Source organism: Spermophilus citellus (assembly GCF_964194105.1).
Source record: "Spermophilus citellus genome assembly, chromosome: 3".
NCBI classification, from domain to species: domain Eukaryota; kingdom Metazoa; phylum Chordata; class Mammalia; order Rodentia; family Sciuridae; genus Spermophilus; species Spermophilus citellus.
Window position 1 is genome coordinate 9,652,772 of NC_138184.1, and position 22,459 is coordinate 9,675,230.

General features: G+C 57.4%; 2 protein-coding genes across 8 annotated transcripts in view; one reads left to right on the plus strand and one right to left on the minus strand.

The window, feature by feature from the left end:
- Nucleotides 1-22,459, minus strand: part of DOCK6 (dedicator of cytokinesis 6) — a 46,746-nt gene that overhangs the window by 21,769 nt on the left and 2,518 nt on the right. For 3 of the 7 annotated variants that reach the window (XR_014020835.1, XM_081284198.1, XM_081284200.1), the window contains exons 2-23: nt 17,018-17,105; nt 16,349-16,527; nt 16,034-16,102; nt 15,666-15,795; nt 14,725-14,937; nt 13,185-13,270; nt 11,778-11,844; nt 11,529-11,678; nt 10,535-10,615; nt 10,288-10,441; nt 10,034-10,161; nt 9,819-9,912; nt 9,298-9,460; nt 6,169-6,286; nt 6,025-6,095; nt 5,663-5,801; nt 5,482-5,583; nt 4,772-4,858; nt 4,312-4,543; nt 3,876-4,037; nt 2,579-2,742; nt 1,930-2,034 (exon numbers count right to left, since the gene is read on the minus strand). Coding sequence is in view for 6 of the 7 variants with exons in the window: in XM_081284198.1 (XP_081140324.1) it covers nt 1,930-2,034; nt 2,579-2,742; nt 3,876-4,037; nt 4,312-4,543; nt 4,772-4,858; nt 5,482-5,583; nt 5,663-5,801; nt 6,025-6,095; nt 6,169-6,286; nt 9,298-9,460; nt 9,819-9,912; nt 10,034-10,161; nt 10,288-10,441; nt 10,535-10,615; nt 11,529-11,678; nt 11,778-11,844; nt 13,185-13,270; nt 14,725-14,937; nt 15,666-15,795; nt 16,034-16,102; nt 16,349-16,527; nt 17,018-17,105 (2,782 nt within the window). In the remaining variant the exon portion in view is untranslated. Of the gene's footprint in view, nt 1-1,929; nt 2,035-2,578; nt 2,743-3,875; nt 4,038-4,311; nt 4,544-4,771; nt 4,859-5,481; nt 5,584-5,662; nt 5,802-6,024; nt 6,096-6,168; nt 6,287-9,297; nt 9,461-9,818; nt 9,913-10,033; nt 10,162-10,287; nt 10,442-10,534; nt 10,616-11,528; nt 11,679-11,777; nt 11,845-13,184; nt 13,271-14,724; nt 14,938-15,665; nt 15,812-16,033; nt 16,103-16,348; nt 16,528-17,017; nt 17,106-22,459 lie in introns of those variants that run through there. The other 4 variants (XM_081284199.1, XM_081284201.1, XM_081284202.1 and 1 more) reach the window with 3 other exon arrangements.
- ANGPTL8 (angiopoietin like 8) lies at nt 6,297-9,291 on the plus strand. Its single transcript, XM_081284215.1, has 4 exons — nt 6,297-7,859; nt 8,039-8,200; nt 8,685-8,794; nt 8,924-9,291. Exons 1-4 carry the CDS (start codon nt 7,563-7,565, stop codon nt 8,949-8,951), a joined length of 597 nt encoding a protein of 198 aa, XP_081140341.1. The 5' UTR covers nt 6,297-7,562; the 3' UTR covers nt 8,952-9,291.

Genomic DNA, 22,459 nt, shown 5'->3' on the forward strand with positions numbered 1-22,459 from the left:
GTGTGCACTGGCCGGGGAGGGGTCAAGGTGGTGTGGGCCGGCCAGGGTGGTGGAGGCAAGGATCGAGAAGGAGTAGCTGGAGTCAAGTAGATGAAGATAAAAGTGACGTAGTGAGGAGGTGACGAACCAGTGTGACCAGAACAGGCAAGAATGTGGAACCACCGACAAGGGGAGGTGGGTAGACTGGGTCCCAGCTCGGACCGAGGTTGGCCAGTGCGAGTGGCAGACAGCACAGAGGGGAGGAGATGAGCGGGGCTGTGAAGGGGTTTGGAGCCACAGGAGGTGACCACGAGAGTGGACATGGCGCAGAGTGTGAGGGAGTGGTGAGGTGGGCTGCATGGATGGAAGAGGCGGGTGCGACCAGAGGAGAAAGCAGATGAGCACAGGAGGCGAGATGCTATCGAGAGCCCCAGGTTCCAGGCCGGGCCTTCTCCAGCCTCGCGTGGGGCCTCAGCTGGTCTTGGTGACTCCTGCCCGTGGAACAGGTTCAGAGGCCCCAGCTCCACCCGCCCCTCTACTGTGCCGGACAGGAGGTGAGGCTGCTGGCTGGGGGAGCAGATCCCATGATGGAGACCTGCCCTGGCACTTGGGGGCCCCCAGCTCCATGGTCCAGCCACGTCTGGCCTCACCCACCACAAGGCCAGCCTCAGCACTCTTCCTGCCTGGAGGGCCCCCTTCCACAGCCTCATCACCTCCCACCTGCTCTGCGAGGCCTCCCTGATCCTTCGGGGAACTGAGAATGTTGACGACAGCCCTGTGAAACGTGCTGGGGCAGGGGCAGCTGGGTGGCAGAGCACACGCTCTCAGCAGGCACGAGGCTCTGGGCTCAATCTTCAGCATCCCCCAAAAAGTGCTGAGGGGGGGATAGGCCAGGCCCACGAACCCAGACTTTGAGATTGCCAGTGACCTGGGAGAGGACTGTGCGAAAGTCCCCTGCCTGTGCTGCTGACAGTTCCCCAGGTGTGGCACGGGAGGCAGGTGGCAGGCTCTGGGGCCAGGCAAGCAGGGCAGCCTCCTCTTGCTGTCCGGTGTCATCTGAGCTGGGCACCATCTGCGTGTGCCCTTCCCTCTGCATGGAACCCACACCGACCCGCCCTGGCTCATCTCACTCTTCAGGTCCAGCAAAAAACGTCCGTTTCCTGGAGAGGTCCCCCCAGTCCTCCAGGAGGAAAGCTGGTGCCCTGCTCTGTCTCCGTTCACCTCCTCTCAGGCTCTTCCTCCCCAGAGGTACACACCTGCACGTCTGTCCGACGTGTGTCTATCTCCCTGACTAACTGGGGACTCAGGGTGGGGCAGGGCGCGGAGCAGTCCTCACAGTAGAACCAGCTCTGCCTCGGCCCAACTAGTGCCCAGGCTGTGCCCTTTCCTGAGTGCCTCTGCCATATCTGAACACTCAGAGAGACGGGGACCAGAGAGATTCAGCCCATTGCCTGGAGCACCAGCTGGGGACATGGCACAGTTGGGACTTTAACCAAAGCACCTCTCAGGCCAGGTGCATGGTAGAAGGGAGCCTTTGTCTGAAAGGGATGTGGGATTCCAGGGGTCCAGTGCTTCACCCTTGACACCATTCAGTTGCCTATGCCAAGGAGACAGCTGAGAGTCCCCTGGACAGAGGTGGATCAAGGGGAGGGAACAGGCCATGCAGGGCAGTGAGGTTATAAGTGGCTGGATTTGCATATATTACATGCTCTTTGCATATCACCCCAGTGTTCTGTCTCTGCTGAGGCTGTGGCCTATGTGACAGCAAAAGGCAGGTTGAAACAACCCAGCAATTCTTGCAGCACAGACTCCACAGCCCCAGGCAAAGGCAGGAGGGGCTGCCACCTCCTTCAGGCAGCCCCCCCTAGGTTAGTTGGTCACAGCCAGGAAGGTGGGAGGAGCTCATGCTGAGATGGAGTCACATGCGTTCAGGGCAGGTAAGAAGGGCACCTGTCTGGGGTCGGCCCCACAATAAGGGGGCGCCCGCCGCAGCACAGCCTTGGTGCCTCCTGGAGCATAAGCAGAATTCACCCAGGAGTGTGAGCGATCGACGCCCTGGAGATACACGGGGAGGTGGTAGCGTCCCAAGAGGAGGGCGAGGAGAGCAGCACAAAACACCCAGTGTGGACGTGGCCCGGAACTAGATGTGTGCCCACACAAGTGTGTGCACCCGTGCATGCAAGTGCGTGGAATGCATGCACATATGCAGCCACGCACATGAGCACGGGCATACACATATATGCGCCGTGTGTGTACGAGCAAGGTACAGATGCGTATGCACTGTGTACGAGCGTGGGGTGCACGTGTATATGCACCTGTGTACATTTGTGGCCGGGGCACATGCATGTATGCACCTGCCACACTGGGTACACATGACTCTTTGGTCAACCTGACCAAGCTTCCACCACCCATCCTCGGGTGAAGGCTAGATCCAGCACAAAGTCTGACCTGCAGCCCCCCTCCATGACAGCCACATGCTGGCCACAGCCAGGACACGTGTCTTCTCCGAGTCGTGCTCTCTGTTTTCCATTCTCATCTGCTAATGAGATTCCTCCCCCCCTCCCCCACCCACTCGGCGGCCATGGCCACTTTGCCCTACCTTGCTGGCCAGGATGCGGGAAACCTCATCATCCACGGAGCCAGGGGCCACAGCCAGGTCGGGGTTGCTGCTGCTCACGCTCTTAGAACGGGCCAGATAGAGGCTTGCAGGGCGGCCGGAACCACGGGCCAGTGTGGCAGCCTGCACAGTCACCAGAGGGGCCCCTGGGGATGGACGGAGTGGGGTCAGCCCCAGCCCACCTGCCTGATGAGTCTCAACCCCTTCCCAACTCTGTGGCCCTCGATACAGCCATTTTCTTTCTCTGCGCTTCCAGGTTGTAAAATGGGCATGAAAAGAGCAACTGCTTCATAGCAATTTGCACAGATCAAAGAACACTGGAAATGGTGCCTGGCACATATGATTTAACTACTCAACAGCAAGAATTTGCCAGACTCGGTGGTGTACACCTGTAATCCCAGCGGCTCAGGAGGCTGAGGCAGGAGGATCATAGAGTTCAAAGCCAGCCTCAGTAAAAGCGAGGCACTAAACAATTCAGTGAGACCCTGTCTCTAAATAAAGTACAACATAGGGCTGGGGATGTGGCTCAGTGGGCAAGTGCCCCTGCATTCAATCCCTGGTACCAAGAAAAAAAAAATAATAATAATTCTAATTTTCTTTATGGTTCAGGGAGTTGAAGCCCGGGCCTTGTGAATGCTAGCCATGTGCTCCACCGCGGAGCTACACCCCCAGCCCAAGTCCAGTTTTTAGTGGACGTTCACTCTGTACCAAGCATTCTGCAGGGATTAGGTCAGTTACTCTTACCAGCATCCCCTCCAGGCTGGTACTGTTATTATCACTGTTTATTTTTTCTTTGATACTTATTTTTTAGTTGTAGATGGATACAATACCTTTGTTTTATTTATTTTTATGTGCTGCTGAGGATTGAACCTAGGGCCTCACATGTGCAAGGTGAGTGCTCTACCATTGAGCCACAACCCCAGCCCTATTATCACTGTTTCACAAATGGGAAAACAGGCTCAGAGAGGTCAAATTCCTTGCCCAGGGTCACAGAGCTTGCAGGCAACAGAACAAGGATTTAAATGCAGGCACCCTTGCTTGAGTCCCTGCCACAACCTAATGAAGATGCTTGCTGAATGGTCAAACCAGCTGCCAGTCCAGTGTACAGGGGTCACAACTCCTGTGGCTGGGGCAAAAATGGGTGAAATGTTCTCTCTTGCAAGTTGCCAGCTCAGTGCAGGCCTGTGTGGCCCTGGGGCCTTTGCACACACTCTTTTCTCTGAGTGAGTTGCTCTTCTCAGATTTTTCTTGTCTCCCAGGGTTTTCCACCATCACTCACCGCCTGGAAGGCTGGGCTCAGCACCAGGAAGGCGAAAGGCGTAGTAGATGTAGGCAGCCAGCAGCGGGCAGTGACCACGGGCATCCTGGACTGCCTCCAGGCTCCGGTGGACAAGGCTGACTACATGGGCCATTGCTTCAAAGGCTCCACGGCCCAGGTTCACTGCCGGGCAGAGCAGAGGTCAAGTTCCAGGGCCCAAGGCCTCTTCCCTGCCTACTGACCTTCCAGAGGAAGAGGCATTAGGGTCGAAGGACTTAAGTGGCTATCAAGAGATTTCAGAGGACCTGCTCTGGGTGCCGGAGACTGGGGCCATTTTTCAGATAGGAAAACTGAGGCCAGAGGAAACTAGTTGACTACAGGGGGAACTCAGGATCAGGGCACTGAGGGGGTCGCTCTCTGGATGGGGAAACTGAGGCCCAAGGCCACCCTTGCTCACCCATCTGGCCACTGATGACGGGGGGCCGCACCACAAGGCGCACGAGCTTGTCCAGCACATGGTGGGAGAAGGCCACCAGGGGCTCGGGGCTGGCAAGGCGCAGCGCCGACAGGCTGGCCCGCAGCTCCTGCTCCACGGTGCCCTCGCTCAGCACCGCGTCCTTGAGTCGGAACGGAAAGGCCCCCTCCTCCAGCACGTGCACCAAAGTGAAGAATTTGTCCAGATGTGGGTCCTGGGTGGGGGACACAAAGGGAGCCGGGCTGCCGGTCCAGGAAAGCCCCCGGGGACCAAGGCCACTTCCATCTGAGTCAGCAGCTTCCCTGAGAGCCCGGCCAGCTGATCAAAGTCACGTCCACGGCTCGAGGCCAGGCCTCGCTGGCCAGCGACAACTATTACCCAACTGCATAGCAACCGGGAGGGCAGCAGGGCAGGACTCCTGGGTTCCCACCCCACCCCATACCTGGGGGTGGACAGAGGATGCGGCCATGAGCTCCACGCTGAACACACCCTTGTGGCCGTCCACCCAGCGCATGCCCGGCAGCGCCACCTGCGGGAGGGAGGTGCCTGGTGGGCACTGGAGGACCCTCCCCCATAGATCAGGCCACCAGGCCGCCCCAGCCATTGCGACACCATGGCCTGAGCGTGGCCTGGCCCGAGGGAGCAGGCGGGCACCCTGCCCCCAGCCCAGTCCCGGTGGACTAAGGGGGTCCGCCAGGCAGAGAGGACACCATGCACACGAGAGGACAGATATGGGTGAAGGTTAATTGGAGGAAACAATGAGTCAGGAACGCTGTAGGGGGCCTGAGCCCCCGGGTGTTGATGGACAGCTGGACAGGAAGAGGGAGGGCCACGCACACTAACAGGGGTGGAGGGGCAGGGGTGGCCCTGGACAAACTCGTGGGGGGCAATAATCAGCGAAGTGAGGCTGCTATGGGGTCAGTGAGCACAGACGTGAGGGCCAGTTAGGGGAGAGAAAGGGACACGCAATGGGAGGGAGGGGAGGACACCCCAGAGGACGAGGCTCCCTGGGGACTGGTGGAAGTCAGGTGGGGTCTCGGGAACGCTCGCCCGTGGGGTTCTGCGAGGACAGGAACGTTGACAGAAGGTGGCCAGGGCATCAGTGGGCACTACAGGGGACAGCGTCAGGAGGCGGGCAGCCCAGGCACGTACGTCGGGTGTGAGCACGGAGTAGCTGGGTGGCGGCTGGTCCACAGACACAGGGAGGCAGAAGGGGCCAGTCCTCAGGCGGCCGTGCTGTAGCAGCGGGATCCACTGGGGAGAGAGCAGGGGTCAGGCCTGGGCGCAGCATCAGGAAGGGGACAGGCAGGGCTCCGAGGGTGGCTGGGCTCACAGTGAAGCCCACGGGCGTCTCCAGGGCGGCGCCCGGCCGGGGCTGGCAGCTGACATGGTAGAAGGTGAAGAGCAGGTGGTGGTTCTCGGTGACGCAGGCCGGAAGGCACAGCTTGAACTCCTCGTAGAACTCAGGGGACCTGGCAGGGCAGGCTGGGGGTCAGCTGGAGGGCTGGGGCCCCACGTCGGGTCCAGCATGGCGGGGTCCTCTCCTTGGCCTTGGCTGCCCCCAGAGGGCTCTGGGCGCTGCACCTCCTTTCTTCCTGGCTCCATGCCTAGGTGTGTCCCTGACCCCAGGAGTGTCCACAGGTCCTCCCATGTCCCTTCTCCCTACAGTCCCTGCCCGGCCCCATCCCCACCTACTTGTTATGGTAGACCACAGGTGTGAAGGCCTCACGTGTGAATTCGCTGCAGCTGGACTTGCCAAAGATGACCTGGGGGAGTGGGGACATGAGGGACCCACCGGGATGACCCATCCCTGCTGCTCCCGGGGGCGCAGACACTGACCGGCAGGGCCTGGCTGGGGTCCTCGCCAGCCATGTACTGGACGCGCACGGTGAGGTTGCGCACGGAGCCCTGGCGGCTGCTGAAGTTGAGGCTGTGCGGGTACACGTAGAGCAGGTTCCTAGGGCGAGGGCAGGGCTCAGAGGGACACAGTCACGGGGGGAAGGGGGTCACAAGGCTGGGACACTGAGCTGGGGCAGGCCGATCCAGCGCCAGGCGTGAGATACGAATGGCAGAGGCTGGGGAAAGATGGGCACCCTCAGGGCACAGGTGGGAGTCTAGGGAGGCCGAGGAAGCCAGGTGGCCAGCAGTGCACCCTGATCCCTGCCAGGCTGACCTGCCCGGCCACAGAGGCCCGACTGACTGGGTTCTTCGGGCCCAGCTGTCCTTCCCCAAGAAGAGACCTGTAGAGTTATGTGGCCTGTCCCTCAGGTGGGAAAACTGTGACCAGAGTTGGAAGGTGGGGCTAGGGTAAGGGTGCTGCCCCCCACCCTGCAACTCTGCATAAGTCCCAACCTACCCGTGGGCCTCAGGTTCCCTATCTGTATAATGGGACATCAGGCCACTCAACCGAAAATTTACAACAGCACCAATGATGACAGGTAACTGCAACAACAATCACTGCACCAAACACTTATGTGGCACCTACTGGATGCCAGGGTTAATTCTATGCACTCAAAATGAAATAATTCACTTACTTCTTACAGGCAGCCATCAAGATAGGATACACAGCACCCCCATTTTACAGGTAAGGAAACTGAGGCACTTGCCCCCAGTCATCCAGGGAGTAAAATAGCATTCATGCTGGTCTGAGGCATACGTGGGCCCTGGAGTGAATCTATGTGTCCTTGGGAAGGATTCTGCCATATGTTCTAGCTCCCTGGCCACCAACCAGGTCCACAAGGAACCCTGTGTTGGGGTGAGAGTGTGGCCGGGGGCAGAGCGCTGGCTCAGCACGCACAGAGGCCTGGGTTCCCACCTAAGCTGCAAAGCAAAGACCCCGCATGGCAGGCTGGGAAGTGCCAGAGGAGAGCTGGTGCCGCGTGGCCACTAGAACAGCTCTAGGTGAACCCCGTGTCCACACAGTCACCGCTGTCCTGCTGCCCATCAGAGGAAAAGCGGAAGCTCAGTGTGGTGAGCCCCAGGGCCCCTCCATGGATGCCTGGGCCAATCCCTTCTAGTGCCCCCAACCCACAACTGGCCCTGAGCCCCAGCCAGCGTGATCTCAGCGTGGCCCAGCCGGACACTCGCCTGATGCAACTATTACGCCCCTGCCAGGCCCTTGCACAACACAGGGCAGCTGGTGGCCAGTTAACGATTGACTGGGGGTTAATGGCAGTGTGGGGACATAAAAGGCAGCGGCAGCAGCACTGTGCCCACACCCCTGTCCTTCAGCCATGCCTGCACTCACTCTGTGCCTCCTGTGGGCTCTGGCAGCAGTGGCCCAGCCTGCCCCAGTAGCCCCCATGGGTGGCCTGGAGCCGGCACAGCATGAGGAACTGACCCTGCTCTTCCACGGGGCCCTGCAGCTGGGCCAGGCCCTCAACGGCGTGTACAAGACCACGGAGGCCCGACTGACCGAGGCCGGGCAGAGCCTGGGCCTCTATGGCCAAGCACTGGGGCTCTTGGGACTACAAGTCAGCCAGGGCCGGGACGCAGCTCAGGAACTTCGCACCAGCTTGCTGGAGATACAGGTGGGTAGGGCAGCGGGGGTGTTGTGGGGTGGGTAGGAGTGTGTAGGGTGTCCAGTGGCCCCAGTTTTGCCCAGAACTGAAGGGGGTCCCAAGATGCAAGACCCTCAGTGATGAAACCAAGCGAGTCCTGGGCAAACACCGAGGAGCTGGCATCCTAACACCCCACTATCTCCTGACAGCTAGAGGAGGATGATCTGCAGCTGCAGGCAGAGGCCACAGCCCAGGTGCTATCGGACGTGGCCCAGGCCCAGCGGGTACTACGGGACAGTGTGCAACGACTGGAAGCCCAGCTGCAGGGTGCCTGGCTAGGCCACGCCCGCCAAGAATTTGAGGCCTTAAAGGTAAGGGGCACTTGGCCCTGGGAGGATTGAGACTCTGACTTCTGGCCAGAACTCTCTTCTGAACCTTGAGTCCTAGATACTTCCCAGCTCTATGACCTCTACTCCGTGACCCTGAGCAAAACCCATATCTCTTTCTATGCCTCAGTTTCCCCATTTGCAAATAGAGCACAGTTGATATTTCAGAGCAATTCAATTCAAGGGCAGGGTACATAGTAGGTACTCAATACGTGCTTATTACTAAAGTACCTGGTAAGTCGTGAGTGCCCAATAAGTACCTAGAACTGTTCAATGCCCTTTAATAGACCACATGATGCTCATAACTTCACAAAGAAAGTCCCGTCTTAAATTCATCTTATGGATGGGGAAACTGAGGCCAGAGAGCACCACTGACCTGCCCAGTCACATAGATGTAACAGGAGGCCTGGGCAGGGTCAGGGGATGAGAGGGGAGGAGGCCTCCACTGAGGTTCTTCCCTACCACGCAGGCTCACGCTGACAAGCAGAGCCACTTCCTATGGGCTCTCACGGGCCATGTGCAGCGACAGAGGCAGGAGATGGCAGCTCAGCAACTCTGGCTGCGGCGGATCCAGGAGAGGTGAGCCTGGTGGGGGCCTGGCACATAGGGCAGCTGGCTGGGGCCCGTGCAGGGAGCCGGAAAGGGCCCCTCACCTGGTGTCCAGTGGCCCCAGTTTGGCTGAGCCAAACTCCCCGTCTCCCTCCCCAGACTCCACACCGCGGCACTTCCAGCCTGAGCCTGCCTGGGCAGAACAGAGGACCAGTCGCGAAGCAAGGGACACTTCCGTGCTCCATGCGGCCCCCAAGCAGAGAGGAGCTGCCTGTCCAGCGGGGCCGGCCAGGGCACGCCGCTTCCAGCCACAGAGCAGAGACAGAAGCAGGCGGGGTGGATGGCGGAGGACATGGCCTCCCTGGGCGGGTGGAGGAAGGACGCGCATCCCTTTGTGCCCACAATCCTGCACTAAAGCAGAGCAGTGGCATGTCACCCTGGGTGTCTGTGTGTGTCTGTGGGAAAGGAGACCTTGCCTGACGGGACTCCTGAATGTCCCCCATGCCAGGGCCCACCCACTCCAGGGACGGTACCTGTAGCAGGTGTGGGGAGAGTAGACCTCGCGGGCAGGGAACTCCAGGATCTCCTTGGTGGGCCGGCCCCGGGGGTCTGGGTAGGGCTTGACGTGAAGCAGCTCAGGGGAGAGGCAGAAATGGGGGTTCTCAGGGGCTGGGGAGATGTCGATCTTGAGCTGGGCTGGGGAGGAGGAAGCAGTTTGCACCTGTCTGGGAGCCTCTGGCCAGGGGACCCCCCTGGGGCTACGCAGGTGAGGCTCTGTCTCCCCCGGCTGCCCGCTGGTGGCTCTGAACTTCAGGTGTAAAAAGCTCCAAGTCACCCTCAACCCTTCTCTCACCCTCAGAGATGACGTGTCCGCCCCCCATGATCCCTATTTGACCCACATTTTTTTCTTTTATCTGTGGCCTCCACTGAAAGTTCAGCCCCTGAGTTGGGGAATTTGTCAATTATGGTCAGAGTTGAGTCCCTGGCGCCTGACACAGCAGGTGCTTAGTGCGGGTTCACTGAACCCTCCCTTATTGACAGGGACGCCACGCACCGGTCACAGGCCGCAGGCGCCGCAGCAGGGACGATGGACGCCGCATGTCCGCCAGGAATTTAAAGAGGTCCTCATCGCTGAGCCGTTCCGCTTCCTGCAAGGGACAGGTCCCCATGAGCCAGGGATAAAGGGCTGAGTCCCCAGGATCCAAGCAACCACAAGGGTGGGGAGAGTCCCCAAGCACCTCTCCTGGCAGTCCCCTGCCTCCCAGACACCTGCTTAAAAAAGTTGGTGACAGTCAGTGTGGCTGGGCGGAAGCCAGAGAAGCTGCAGGTATCATCCCCACTACTCGCTCGGTCCTGGGGTCCCCGACGGCGGCGGTCAGTCCAGGCGGGTCGGCGCTCTAGGAGACAGTGACAGTGACAGGAGATGAGGGACAAAGAGACGCGGAGACCCAGGTGTGGTGCCGTGCTCGGCCGGCAGAGGGCGCGCCCCTGCCCACCGCTCCGCCCCGGCCCCGCCTCCTCACCGCCCTCCGAGTCCGAGTCGCGGTCCGGCTGCCCCGCGCTGCTCACGATGTTGGCCAAGTGCACCGCCGTCCAGGCGAAGGGCATGCGGTACCGGCCCAGGCGGGTGCAGAACTGCTCGGCTGCCAGGCGCAGCTTCTCCAGCTTCTCTTTGTTCTGAGGGAGACCCCCGCCCCCCACCAGCTCAGTGTCCCAGACCTGCCAAGTGCGGCATCTGCCCTCCGCCAGGTCCAACTTCCATGCTCCTACCTTGGCCGTGTCCACCTCCTTCATCACCATGTAGGGCTCACAGCATTCACTGATGTCCCCTTGCTGGAGCACCTTCTCCAACTGTGGGGCAGGAAGGCCCCATGAAGAGCCCCCTCTTCATGGGGGGCTCCTGGACCCCCAAACTCTCCATCCCACTGCTGGCGATCAACCCAGGGACATGCTAGGAAATGGTCTTACCACTGACCTACACCCCCAGTTCACCCTGGGGCTTGTGCTCCAAGATCACCCATGTCTCCTGCTGTCCCTGGTACTAAGTGCCAGCACTCTGCCTGCCCAGTGGCCACCTCTTCACCACCCTTCCGACCACCCCAAAATGTAAGTCGCAGCCCACACTTAGCATAACAGGCCGCCGCTCTGAGTCACCAGGCCTGGACTCCTCCAGTCCCTGACCACTCCGGTTGTGGGACCCTGGGCAGGTCTTTAACCTGCTCTGCACCTTAAGTTTCCCCATGTATAAAATGGGGGCATAGCAACTCTCATCTTGGGGGCTACCGTGAAGACTGCACCCCTGTGACACCAGACCATGAGCAGGGTCTGCTTGTGGGCACTCGACCCATTTTATTATTGTACCTAACTGAAGGTTTGGGGAAGAAACTGACCCCACCTGGAAAGAAAATCCCAGATCAATGTGCTGACCACATCTTCCTGCCCCAATTAACCGAGCAAATCTCAGCTTAAAAAACACTGTCATCATCATCCACAAACCTCCTAACATCTCACTTGCCTCCCCACTGGGACCCCCACCCCAGACTATTGCATGTGCCTGGGATGTCCTTTGTCCCCAGGCCTATCTGTCCATGGGTCTCAGCTCAGTTGCCACCTCTTCAGGAAGCCCTCCATGATTTTCCCCCATCCAGGTTGGGTCTCCCCTGGGCTCCTCTTTCTGGTAACATGTCTGCCTCATCCCCTGAGGGCAGGGACTGAACCTGTGGCATTCACCGTTATTACCCCCTTGCCCTGCCCCACCAGGCACCTTGATGACCAGGAAAATGTCGGGTGAGGGATAGGTCACGGAGAAGATGGCGGAGCGGGCCAGGGTGGAGATGGCGGGGTGGGTGCCATGGGCACGAAGCAGCCCCTTCATGGAATCTGAGTTCAGGTCAAAGTAGAAGTTTTCTGAAATCTGGGGACAGGAAAGGCAGCTTAGCCACCATCTCCAGGAAGCCTGCAGCCCTTGAAGCCCAGAAGGAAGGGGAGGAGCAAGAGGAAAAGGGGCTCCTACCTTCTTCTTCTCCCGCACGTCGTACAGGGCCAAGATCCCGAAGATGGGCTCAATTTCTATCTCGAACCTGTGGGTCAAGGGGACCAAGCTCCCTGATACCCACTCTGTTCAGGCCCAAGGAGAGTGTGGCTTGTAGGACTAGTGTGTCCCGTTTTGCAAAAGGGGAAACCGAGGCACTAGAGGTTTGTCCACCCCAGCAGGTGGCATGCACACAGCCCCACCTGCAACCACGCCTGGCACCCAGGTCACAAGGAGGTGGCTCTTGGTCCTACTAACCCACTTGCAATGCCCTCCGTCCCCATCATAGAATGACTGCTGCCTCTGCCACCGGGGTGGAGCCCAGTCCTGGCCCACCAAAACCTCTCCCTGCTACTCCACTGGTAAAGAAGCATCTTGGAACCTGAGCTTCCTCACTGTCCTGAGAACAAAACCCCACGGGGCCCAGCCCTGCCCACCTCCTGGCTGCTCCAGAAGGTGAGGTGCCCACGCACTCCTTGCCCCACTCCTCACATCCTTCCCTCCCTCCCATTTGGCTATTCCTGCTCATTGCTGGGCCTTAGCTTAGGTGATTCCTCCCCAGGGAGCAGGGCAGCCCCAGCTGGGCCTACAGAGCCCCTGGGTATATCCTCTCCGGGCTCCATTGGTCCTTGTGTGGTTCTGTGTCCTGAACAGCATAGGCCCTCGGCGGGTGTTTGCTGAATGACTGCGTGAGCCCAGAGAGCCTGTTCCAGCCCTGGGATTGAGGTGGGAGGCCCACCCAGGCCTCGGGCCAGAATGGAACCTCCTTTTCCTGTCCCTATCCAGGCAGGAACTGGGGGCGGGGAAGGGCAGGGCCTGGCGGGGGCCCAAGTCCACATCCTGTTCAGCTCTGTTCCCACGCACTCGTCTGCTGCACTTCTGCCTGCTCCCTGGGGTCCCACGTGGAGGGGGCCTTGTGCGGCTGGGAGCCAGGCCCAGGATCCTTAGCACCCCGGTCACCCTGGCTCCCAGCAGCAGGGCAGGCAAGTGCCAGACTTGGGCCCCATGAGTCGTGTGATCTTGGGCACGATTTTGTGAGCGTGTGCCTCAGTCTCCCTATCTGCACCCACTTCAAAGGTTGGGGTGAAACTGATACAGGCGAGGGGCTGAGAGGAGAGCCTGGCACCTAAGGGATGGCAGCTCAATGCCCCACTGCCCAGGGCCAGGCTTGGGACCCAGGGCCTTGCACATGCGGGGTGAGTGCTTGACCGACCCACACACCCGGCCCAGGAGCAGCAGTTCCAAATGACAAAGGGAATCTTATTTTTCCTGTGAAAGCTCCTGGTGGACTCGCAGGCTGCAGGTGCCTGAGTAATGGTGCCACCCGTGTGGCGGGTGACTATACACTAAAACCTTGTGGCTGAGGGGAGGGCAGGTCAGCATACTCACTTGAGCGACAGACACTTGACCAGGATCCTCTGTCCAAAGTGCTCTCGGGGTGGCTCCGGGTGGCTACAGCGTTCTACAGCCTCATCCTGCCAAGAGTCAGGTGGGACCCTGGGATACGTCCTCCAGGAAGGCCCTGGAATGCCTGGTGCGGGGCCAGCGCCACCCTTGCCTCACCAGACTTCCCTCGGTGCCTTGCTTTTGAGCCCCCGCACGTGCTGTTCCCTACCTGGAATGCCCTTCCCTCCTCCTCCTCGTCTGGTAAGGTCTGCGGGTTGCTCAGGGCCAGGCTAGCTGGCACTTCCCCAGGAAGCCTTCCCTGACCCTCGGCCCTAGACAGGCACCTCTTCCAGGTGCTCCCAATGCCCTGCCGCTGCAGGCCCTGGCTGGGGCAGTGTGAGGGACAACGACGGGTACTGCAGCCTGGTACCACTGATCACCCTGTGATTTCCCAGTGAAGGGTCTTTCTTCCACTAGACTGACCTCTGAGGACAGGGACTAGGTTTACCCTATTCATGGTAATGTCCCTACCATAGAGCAGACACCCAGACACGTAAGTCCAATAAATACAGAGATACAACAGGTACAACTAAACACTGGATTAACATAGGCATGTATAGAAGACATTTAATAAGTGCTGATTGAAAAATATATATATATATAAAATTGCAGATAGTCCCTGATTTATAAGTTTGATCTCTATTTTTTTTTAACAGTACTGGGAATTGAACCCTGGGGTGCTCTATACTCTACCCCTGAGTCCCATCCTCAGCTCCTTTCATTTTTTATTTTGAGACAGGGTCTTGCTAAGTTGCTGAGGCTGGCCTTGAACTTGTGATCCTCCTGCCTCAGCCTCCTGAGTCAATGGGATTAGAGGTGTGTGCCACCAATTCATAATTTTTGACTTGATGTGCAAAAGCACACCTGTATAATCATTCTGCTTTTCACTTTTGGTATGAGCTCAATACCTTCCATGAGCTGTTCAGCACTTTATTATAAAATCGGCTCTGTGTCAGATGATTTTGCCCATCGTAGGGTGATACAAGTATTCTGAGCACATGGAAAGTAGGCAAGGCTAAGCCAGGACATTTGGCTGGAAGGTTATTAAATACATTTTCTACTTACTATCTTTTTAACTTATAAGAGGTTTATTGGGCTGTAACCCCACAGTAAGTAGATGAGCATCTATATACTTTAGGAACCTGATAAATACAGGAGTATACAGTAGGCACTCAATAGCTAAATAAAAATACAGGTATATGCAGTAGGTGCCAAACAAATGTTGGTTGGATAAATATAGGCATGCATGGTAGGTGCTCAATACATATTGGTTGATTATATAAAGAAGTATACAGTAGGCATACAATAAATATTGGTTGCATAAATGCATACTGGATAAATGCAGGATGTCTAGCAGTTGTGCAGTAAATGCTATTGACTCAGGATAGTGCATACAGTAGGCACCCAGTGTTGGCTGGGTAGTACACAGGGATGCAAGGCGGCTGGACGAGCCTGGGCTCAGGGCGAGGCCACGGGCACCCACCTCGTCAGGTGCTGGGTAGAGGGTGAGCAGGGCGCGGGGCCGGTTCTGCCGCCGCTGGGCTTCGTTGCGCCGGTCCACGTCCTCGGGGGCGGCCCGCTCCAGCAGGGAGGGCAGCAGGGAGTCGGCTGCCAGGTTCCTCAGGTCGAAGATGCCAGAGGCACCGCTGCTTCGAGGGGTGTCCTCTGGGGAGCCAGAGCAGCGCCGGGAGTCATCCTGCCAATAGAACGCACAAGCACTGAGCGCCAGCTGGATGCACTGCTCTATGTCTAGTCTATACACAGGGAAGCTGGGGAACGCAGCCACGACAGGGTCACCCGGGGCTTTGGACCCAGTGGGAAGGCCGCTCCTCCCACACACTCTGACTTCAGAGAACCCGGCCAATCGGGACACACCCACCAGCCCCGGGATTGGCTCCAAAGTAAGGCCGTGCCGGGGCTGGACCAATGACAGCCTTTCCTGGGACTCTGCTCACTGCTGCCAGGCGAGCAGACAAGCCCTTCCATCCGGGGTTGTCACCTGCCCTGGGCCCTGCTCACACTCCACCTGACCACTCAGGTTCCAGCTCAGCTCTGTGACAGTGAGTCTCTGACCATCACTAAAGGCCTGTTTCCCCATCTACGAATAACAACAATGGACACAGTGCCACTGGTGCCTGCAGTGACCACCGGTACTGTGCCAACAGTGTACTGGTATCAAGGAGGTGCTCAGGATCCTCTAGTAACTTTATCATGCCTGAGTCTCTCTACCTGCAAAATGGGTGCAACAATTTCCCTGATCCATTAGATGAAAGAGAACAAATGACTTTAAGTATACACTAAGCACTCAATGAAAATCATAATGACCACCCACAACTTTTCACTCATGGGGTTCAGCATTGACAGGGTCATCTCCTGAGACTATACAAATGCCCCTGCAGTGACCCAGGCCCGGGGTGCCCTCACCGAGTCCTCCAGGCCCGATCTCTCGTCCCCAGAGGTGTCCTGCTCGAAGACCTGGCGGCTGAGGCCCTTCTGCCGCTCCCGCTGCGTCTCGGTGGTGATGGGGCTGTACGCGGCACTCAGGTGCTGGTACCTAGCAGGAGGTGGGGCTGGGCAGGTGGCAGGGCTCAGGGCTCCTAGGACACTGATATGCTTGGTGAGGGCCACGTGGGGCCTGCAAGGCCAGCACCCTCCTGGAGCTCTACCTTAGGAGTCCAGTTGCCCTTGCGAGAGAGTGGACAGATAAACAGGAGCACTGGCCACAGACAAAGGTTCAGACCCAGACTCTTGATCCTCCACCCACTACTGAACTGCCCCCAAGTCGGACCAACCTTCTGCACACGATGACCCAGTCCTCCATGTACATCTCCACAGCAGCCCTCGCCTGGGCATCCAGTTTTCTACAGCAAAAGAAAATCAGGGTCAACAGAGACAGGCCAGTGCAGGTCCTTCCGGTGGCCTGGGAGGCTAGGACTGTCTTTCTGCCCATTTCAGAGGTGAGGAGACGGAGGCTCAGAGAGGGAGGATGAGTGGTCCAAGGTCACCCAGCAGAGCCAGGAGTTGGACTTGGGGCTGCTGGAACCTGCAGCCTGCAGGAGAGGGGTGTGGAGTGGCGGGGGGGGGGGGGGGGGGCGGGCAGGACACACCCATCCTCTGGGATCCCCAGCTCCGTGGTCCGGCACTCCCGGGGCTGCCGCTGCAGCTCCAAGTCATCACATGGGAATTCCACCAGCTCCCTGAGGGGCCCGGGCTCAGCGTCTGGTGGCCGGCTTAGGAGCACATCCTCGAAGTCCAGGGGTTCAACAACCTCCGTCAGGGGGACCTGCTTCAGTGCAAAGTGGCCATGACCTGGGTCAGGGCGAAGCAGCCGCCTCCCCCTGGGCTGGATGTGGAGGTGGGCGCCATGGGCCTGGACTGGACTAGGAGGGTGATGGGAGCCATGGAGGGCGTTGGAGCTACAGAGGGTCCAGAACACAATGACCTCAGACTTTCCATCCAGCATGGCTGGCGGCTTGCCCCACCCTTCCCTTCTGGGCTCCAGGAAGGAAATCACAAGCTGGTGTCTGAGGAGGGAGGGATCCATGGTGGAAGGAATGGAAGACAATTCCTCAGGCCCACAGGCAGGAGGCCCACCCCTTCCCACTGCAGCAGCAGGAAGCCGTGTGGGTGGTCCAGGGGGCAAGGGACCTCCCAGGGACCACCCACGGCTCCCAGCTCAGCCAGCCTTCCCTGGGCTGCCACTGTCGGAGCCTCGGTTTCCCTCAGGGACAGGGCTGGCGGCCCAGCCATTGGAGGGCAGGGCTGCCCCTACTCACCCCCAGGGAGCTGCCACTGCGCCGGCTGGAGTGCGGGGAGCCACTGCGCTCCCGGGACACCTGCTTCCGCACCTCAGAGGCCACGGTCCTGGGGGGACAGGAGGGGAGGCTCTGGGGAACAGGGAAACCCAGACGAGGGAAGCTGCGCCCAGGCGCTCTCGGGCTGTGAGCCCAGGGCAGTCGGCACCTCCAAGTGGATCTCGCACCCCCTCACCACCCACAGTCCCACCAGGACACATCAACCAGCCTGAAGAACCCCCTGGTCCTGCCTCTGCTCCCTCTGCCCTCCCTGGGTTCCCCAAAGGCCCAGCCCAGCCCCCGGCGCCCCATCTAGGGCCTGCACCTCGTTCCACCCGAGCAACAGGCCTCTCCAATCACTCCTGCCCAAGCCCCGCCATCCCCCCCCCCCATAGCTGCTCTGAGCTCACAGGGCCAAGAGCAGGAGGCCTGGCTCTCAGGGACCACGCCTTCCCCTGGTGCTCTCAGGGGGGCTGAGATGGGATGCCACCATGGGGGCCAGCATGACCCCAGGCCAGGGAAGCGGAAAGGAGGTGGGTTTCCCAGTCAGGGGAATGCAGCCCGGAGCCCTCTACCATGAGCCACATCCCAGGGCTTTTCACTTATTATTTTGAGACAGGGTCTCGCTAAACACAGAGTTGCCCAGGATGGCCTTGAACTTGCAATCCTCCCGCCTCAGCCTCCTGAGTCGCTGGGATTACGGTTTGTGCCGCGGCACCCGCCTGGCAGAGAGAGAACTTTCACACACACCCAGCCTCCAGGTCGGTATCTGAGCTGTCTCTGAACAGTGAATGGCTGAGACTCACAGGGAAGGAGGCCAGTGCAGGAATTTGGGGAAGATCCGGTGGGACATGGATCCCCCAGGCCCTCCATGCCTTCAGCTGAGCTTGGAAGGATAGGAGAGGGACAGACAGCCCTGTGGTTACCTGGGGGCGGGGCCTGTGTAGGGCAAGGGAACTGCAGGTACAGAGGCCCTTGGAGCATGGCGACCCTGTTCCCAGGGCTCAGCGAAGGCAGGAGCTCGGGCTCCGCGCTTCTCACAGATGCTCCAGCTTCAGGGCCCCACATCCTAGGTACTCAATAAAGTCTTCCCGATGGAATGAGCCAAACCCTCACACTTGCCAAAATCTGCTGATTTGGGAAAAACAATAGATCCTTTTAGCTATGTGACTTCGGCAGGTGGTCACCTCCTCTGGGACCTGTCTTTCTCACTTACTTTTGTGCACGTGGACCTGTGTGGCTCGCGATGGGACTCAGTCCTCACACGTGTGCTCCTCTACCCCTGAGCCACACCCCCAGCCTCTGTCCCTCTTAAAATCAAGAGGCCAAAACAAGAATGCTCGGATTCCATTCCTTTCGCTTCCCACTTTTTGTGATCCTTGGAAATTCCCATAATGAAAAATTGTGCCCTTCGTGGGTGTGGTCGCAGACACCCGTGATCCCAGCAACTCAGGAGGGTGCCTGAGGCAGGACACCACAAGTTCGAGGCCAGCCCCACACCTCAGTGAGGCCCTAAGCAACTTAAGACTAAGCAACTTAGCAAGACCTCGCCTCAAAACAAACAATAAGAAGGGCTGGGGCTGGGGCTCAGTGGTTGAATGTCCCTGGGTTCAATTTCCCACACCAAAAGATTGTGCGCCCCAAAATGCACTGGTGACAACCACACACCCCATGACCCACATACCCATCGAGGAGATGACAGTGTGTGGCGGACCTGGTAAGACCCTCAAGGCAGGGTGGGCATGTGGGAGACTGAGGCCAACTGGGACCTCAGCCCTATGTGGCGGCCTCTGAATTCAAACCCGTGTGGATGGAACAGAACCTGGCCAGGACCTGGTGTGGGGGTGCCCCGGCCAGACAGCCCAGCCTCAATCTTGGGTCTCCGTGTTCTGTCCACTGTTTCTGTCAGCAGCCCCAGAACTTGGCTTCTGCCGGCTGCAGGGTGAAAGAGCTTCTCAGAAATGCAAAGTGTTAAAAACCAGGGCTTGTGCAGCTCGGCCAGCATGTGGGAGGCCGGGGGTTCCCTCCATGGTACAGCAAAAAAAAAAAAAGAGCTTTGTGCTCACCGTCGGGCAGCCTCCTCTGAACCCCGGGCACGCAGGGCCTGGGGGTGATTTATTAAAGATGCCAGCCAGGCCACAAGGCTGTACTCAAGTCCCAGCTGTTCTGCAGCTGTTACCCCAGAGGGGACAGAGGAGGGACGGACGACCTCCAGCCTCCCTTCCCACTGGCCCTGGGTCTCCGGCCCGGGGGTCAGCGGGCTCTGCTGCTACACTCTGCATGTGGCACTGGTCAAGCACGGACGAGCGCTGAGGTCTGGATCTGGGGTGAGTGTGTGCCCCAGGGCTCACGTGTTGAAATTTAATCCCCACTGTGAGGCGCCGAGAGGGCAGAAAGACTGTTCGGCATGGTGGGCACACCTCCGATCCCAGTGACTTGGGAGGCTGGGGCAGGAGGATCACAAGTACAAGGCCAGCCTCCACAATGTGGCAAGACCCTGTCTCTAAATAAACAAGAAAAAGGGCTGGGGATGGAGCTCAGTGGTAAAACAATCTCTGGGTTCAATTCCCATTACTAAATAAATAAATACATACAAAATTAATCCAACTGTGGTGTTTCGAGGTGGTGCCTTTGGGCGGTGATTAGAATTAGGTGAGGTCAACATGTCAAAGTTGGTGTGAGTTAAATAAACCTCTTTTCTTGATAAAGGTACCTGACCTCAGATACTTTGTTAAGGTACATGAAACAGACTACTACAATAAGTAACTTCTCCTCCTGGCCTCTGGGTTCAGGACAGTGCCTACCTTATTAAGCTGTTCTAAGTACAGAGCATGGCACATAGTAAGTGCTCAATTAAGGCTTGCTGTCACTATGTGGTGCTCAAACACAATCCTAGGAAAAAGAATTTTCTGGCTGTTTTCTCCCCAACCCAGTATTAGGGGTTGAATCCAGAGCCTCAGGCATGCTAGGCACTTGCTCTACCACTGAGCATAGCCTCAGCTCTTGTTTATTCTTTCATTTTGAGACAGTCTTGCTAAGTTGCCCAGGGTGGCCTCAAACCTGTGATACTCCTGCCTCAGCCTCCCCGTCACTGGGATTACGATGTGCACCACCCAGCCTGTTCCTTGGCTGTTTCTACATCAAAGTCAAGTGAGACTCAGAAGGGGCTTGTGACCCACCCAAGGCCACACAGCCAAACTTGGAAGTGTCCCAGAATAGCACTCTGCGGGGTCAGAGGTCAAAGTCTGGGCTTTTCAGCTCTGGAAGTTCTGTTGCTCCACAACCCAGGGAGCAGGGCCAAGACGGGGGCTCCAGCACCCAGCTTCTGTCTCCGTGCCCTCCCTCCGCACCCTCCAAGACCCAACAGCATCTAAATGAGCTTGGGTCTGTCCCTCAGACCACACGTCCCCTTCATGCCATGTGGGGTTCTTGGAGGCAGACGTGCTGCGGCCCCACCACACCCTCTAATGACAGCTGACCTCGCCCAGGGTCCACACCTAAAAAACGTCCCTAATTCCTCCTTTTCTCACCCCCACATCAAACTTGGCTCAGATGCCCCCAACAAGGCAGATTTAAAAATCGGAAGCAAAATATTAAGCCGAATTTAGTGGGTTTTCCCAGGAGACAACCTGGGGAAAGTGAAATGGGAGAAAGGGTAACAACTATGGACCGCATCCCCAGGGAGGCCAGATCAACCAAGGTCTACCCTCAGAGGGAAGGAGCATACTAAAGCCAAAAACAAGAACAACAGAAGCCTCAGGCACTGTGTGTTTCCACCAGTGCAAAAAGCCAGGGAAGAAAACAAAATCCAAACAAAATCATATAAACCCGCCATCGACAGGAAATTCTGAAGACAACAGGAACATCAGTGAGGAGGTGAACAGAACTCTCATCTACTCTGACGCTGAGTACGGCGACACATCTGGAATGATCATCTGGAACGATCAAAATGCGCCATTCCCGGATCCGTGAGGTAGCACACACCTGTGACCCATCTACTTAGAAGGCTGAGGCATGAGGATGGCAAGTTTGAGGTCACCCTGGGCAACTCAGCCAGACCCTGTTTCAAAATAAAATGAAAAGGGATGGGGATGTAGCTCGGTGGTAAAGTTCCCCTCCATTCAATCCCCAGTGCTGTAAAACTTAAAAAAAAAACACAAAGATATCCGAATCCAGCAATTCCATTCCAAGACAGAAATACTCAAGAGGAAACACAAGGCCAGGAATGTTCATGGCAGTCCTGATCACAAGAGTCCCAAAGGGAAACAACCCACATGTTCACTGATCAGACAGAGGGAGAACACAAACAGCAAATAGTACAGACGGGAATAGTATACAGCAATGAAAAAGAACAGCAATGAGCCTTCCAAAATGAGCACAATGCATGAAAACTGTGCCCAGATACAACAACCCAGTGTTTGTTCACATGATGTTCTCAAAAGGCAAAACTAAGCCACGGCCGACAGGGTGCCAACTGGGATGGAGGAACCATAATGCCAGTCACAGGAGCCATAGGCATAAGGGTTGCTGTGGGGCTGTTGGGCACATGTCAGGAGGGGCTGCTAGAGTTGGAGAGCCCCCATCTTTGACCCACAGAGCCTTTCTCCTGATGTTTGCTTTATAATTACTTTTAAAACTTTGCCCTTTTCTGTATGGATGTCAAATGTCGCTATTTTTAAAAAGGTCAAATAATAATAGTAACATACTGTCAAGTGCTGAATATTGACATATGAATGACAGATTGCATGTACAAGGGTGGTCCCCATAAGATTACGACAGGGCTGAGTTGCTTAGCGCCTCACTATTGCTGAGGCTAGCTTTGAACCCGAGATCCGCCTGCCTCAGCTTCCCAAGCCACTGGGATTACAGGTGTGCACCACGGCGCCCAGCCTGAGTTTGTACTATGCCTTCTCTGTGTTCAGATACGCAAACACCCTGGTCTACACTACTCAGGACAGTTAATGCGACACAGGTTTGGAGCTTCCAGCAGTAGGTGATGCTAGGCAGCCCAGGTGGGCAGCAGGCTGCACCACTTAGACCTGTGTAAAAGTCCTCTGTGATGTGGGCAGGACGGAACTGCCTGCCCATGAATTTTTCAGTAGTGTGTGATACAAGCCTTTTTAATTTTTTTTCTTTCTTCCCTTCTTTTCTTTTTCTCCCTGTCGTACTGGGGATTGAACCCAGGGTCTTACTTATGCAAGGCAAGGGCTCTACAAGCAAGTTATATCCCCAGCCCCCTATTTAAAAAATTTTTATTTTGAGTCAGAGTCTTGCTAAATTGTCCAAGCTGGCCTCAAATTTGCAATCCTCCTGTCTCAGGCCCCCAGTAGCTGGGATTACAGGCGTGTGCCACTGAATCATTATTTCTTTAAACAAAGAAATGTAAACTGTACATATAACACAATCCCAGAAAGAATATGCTAC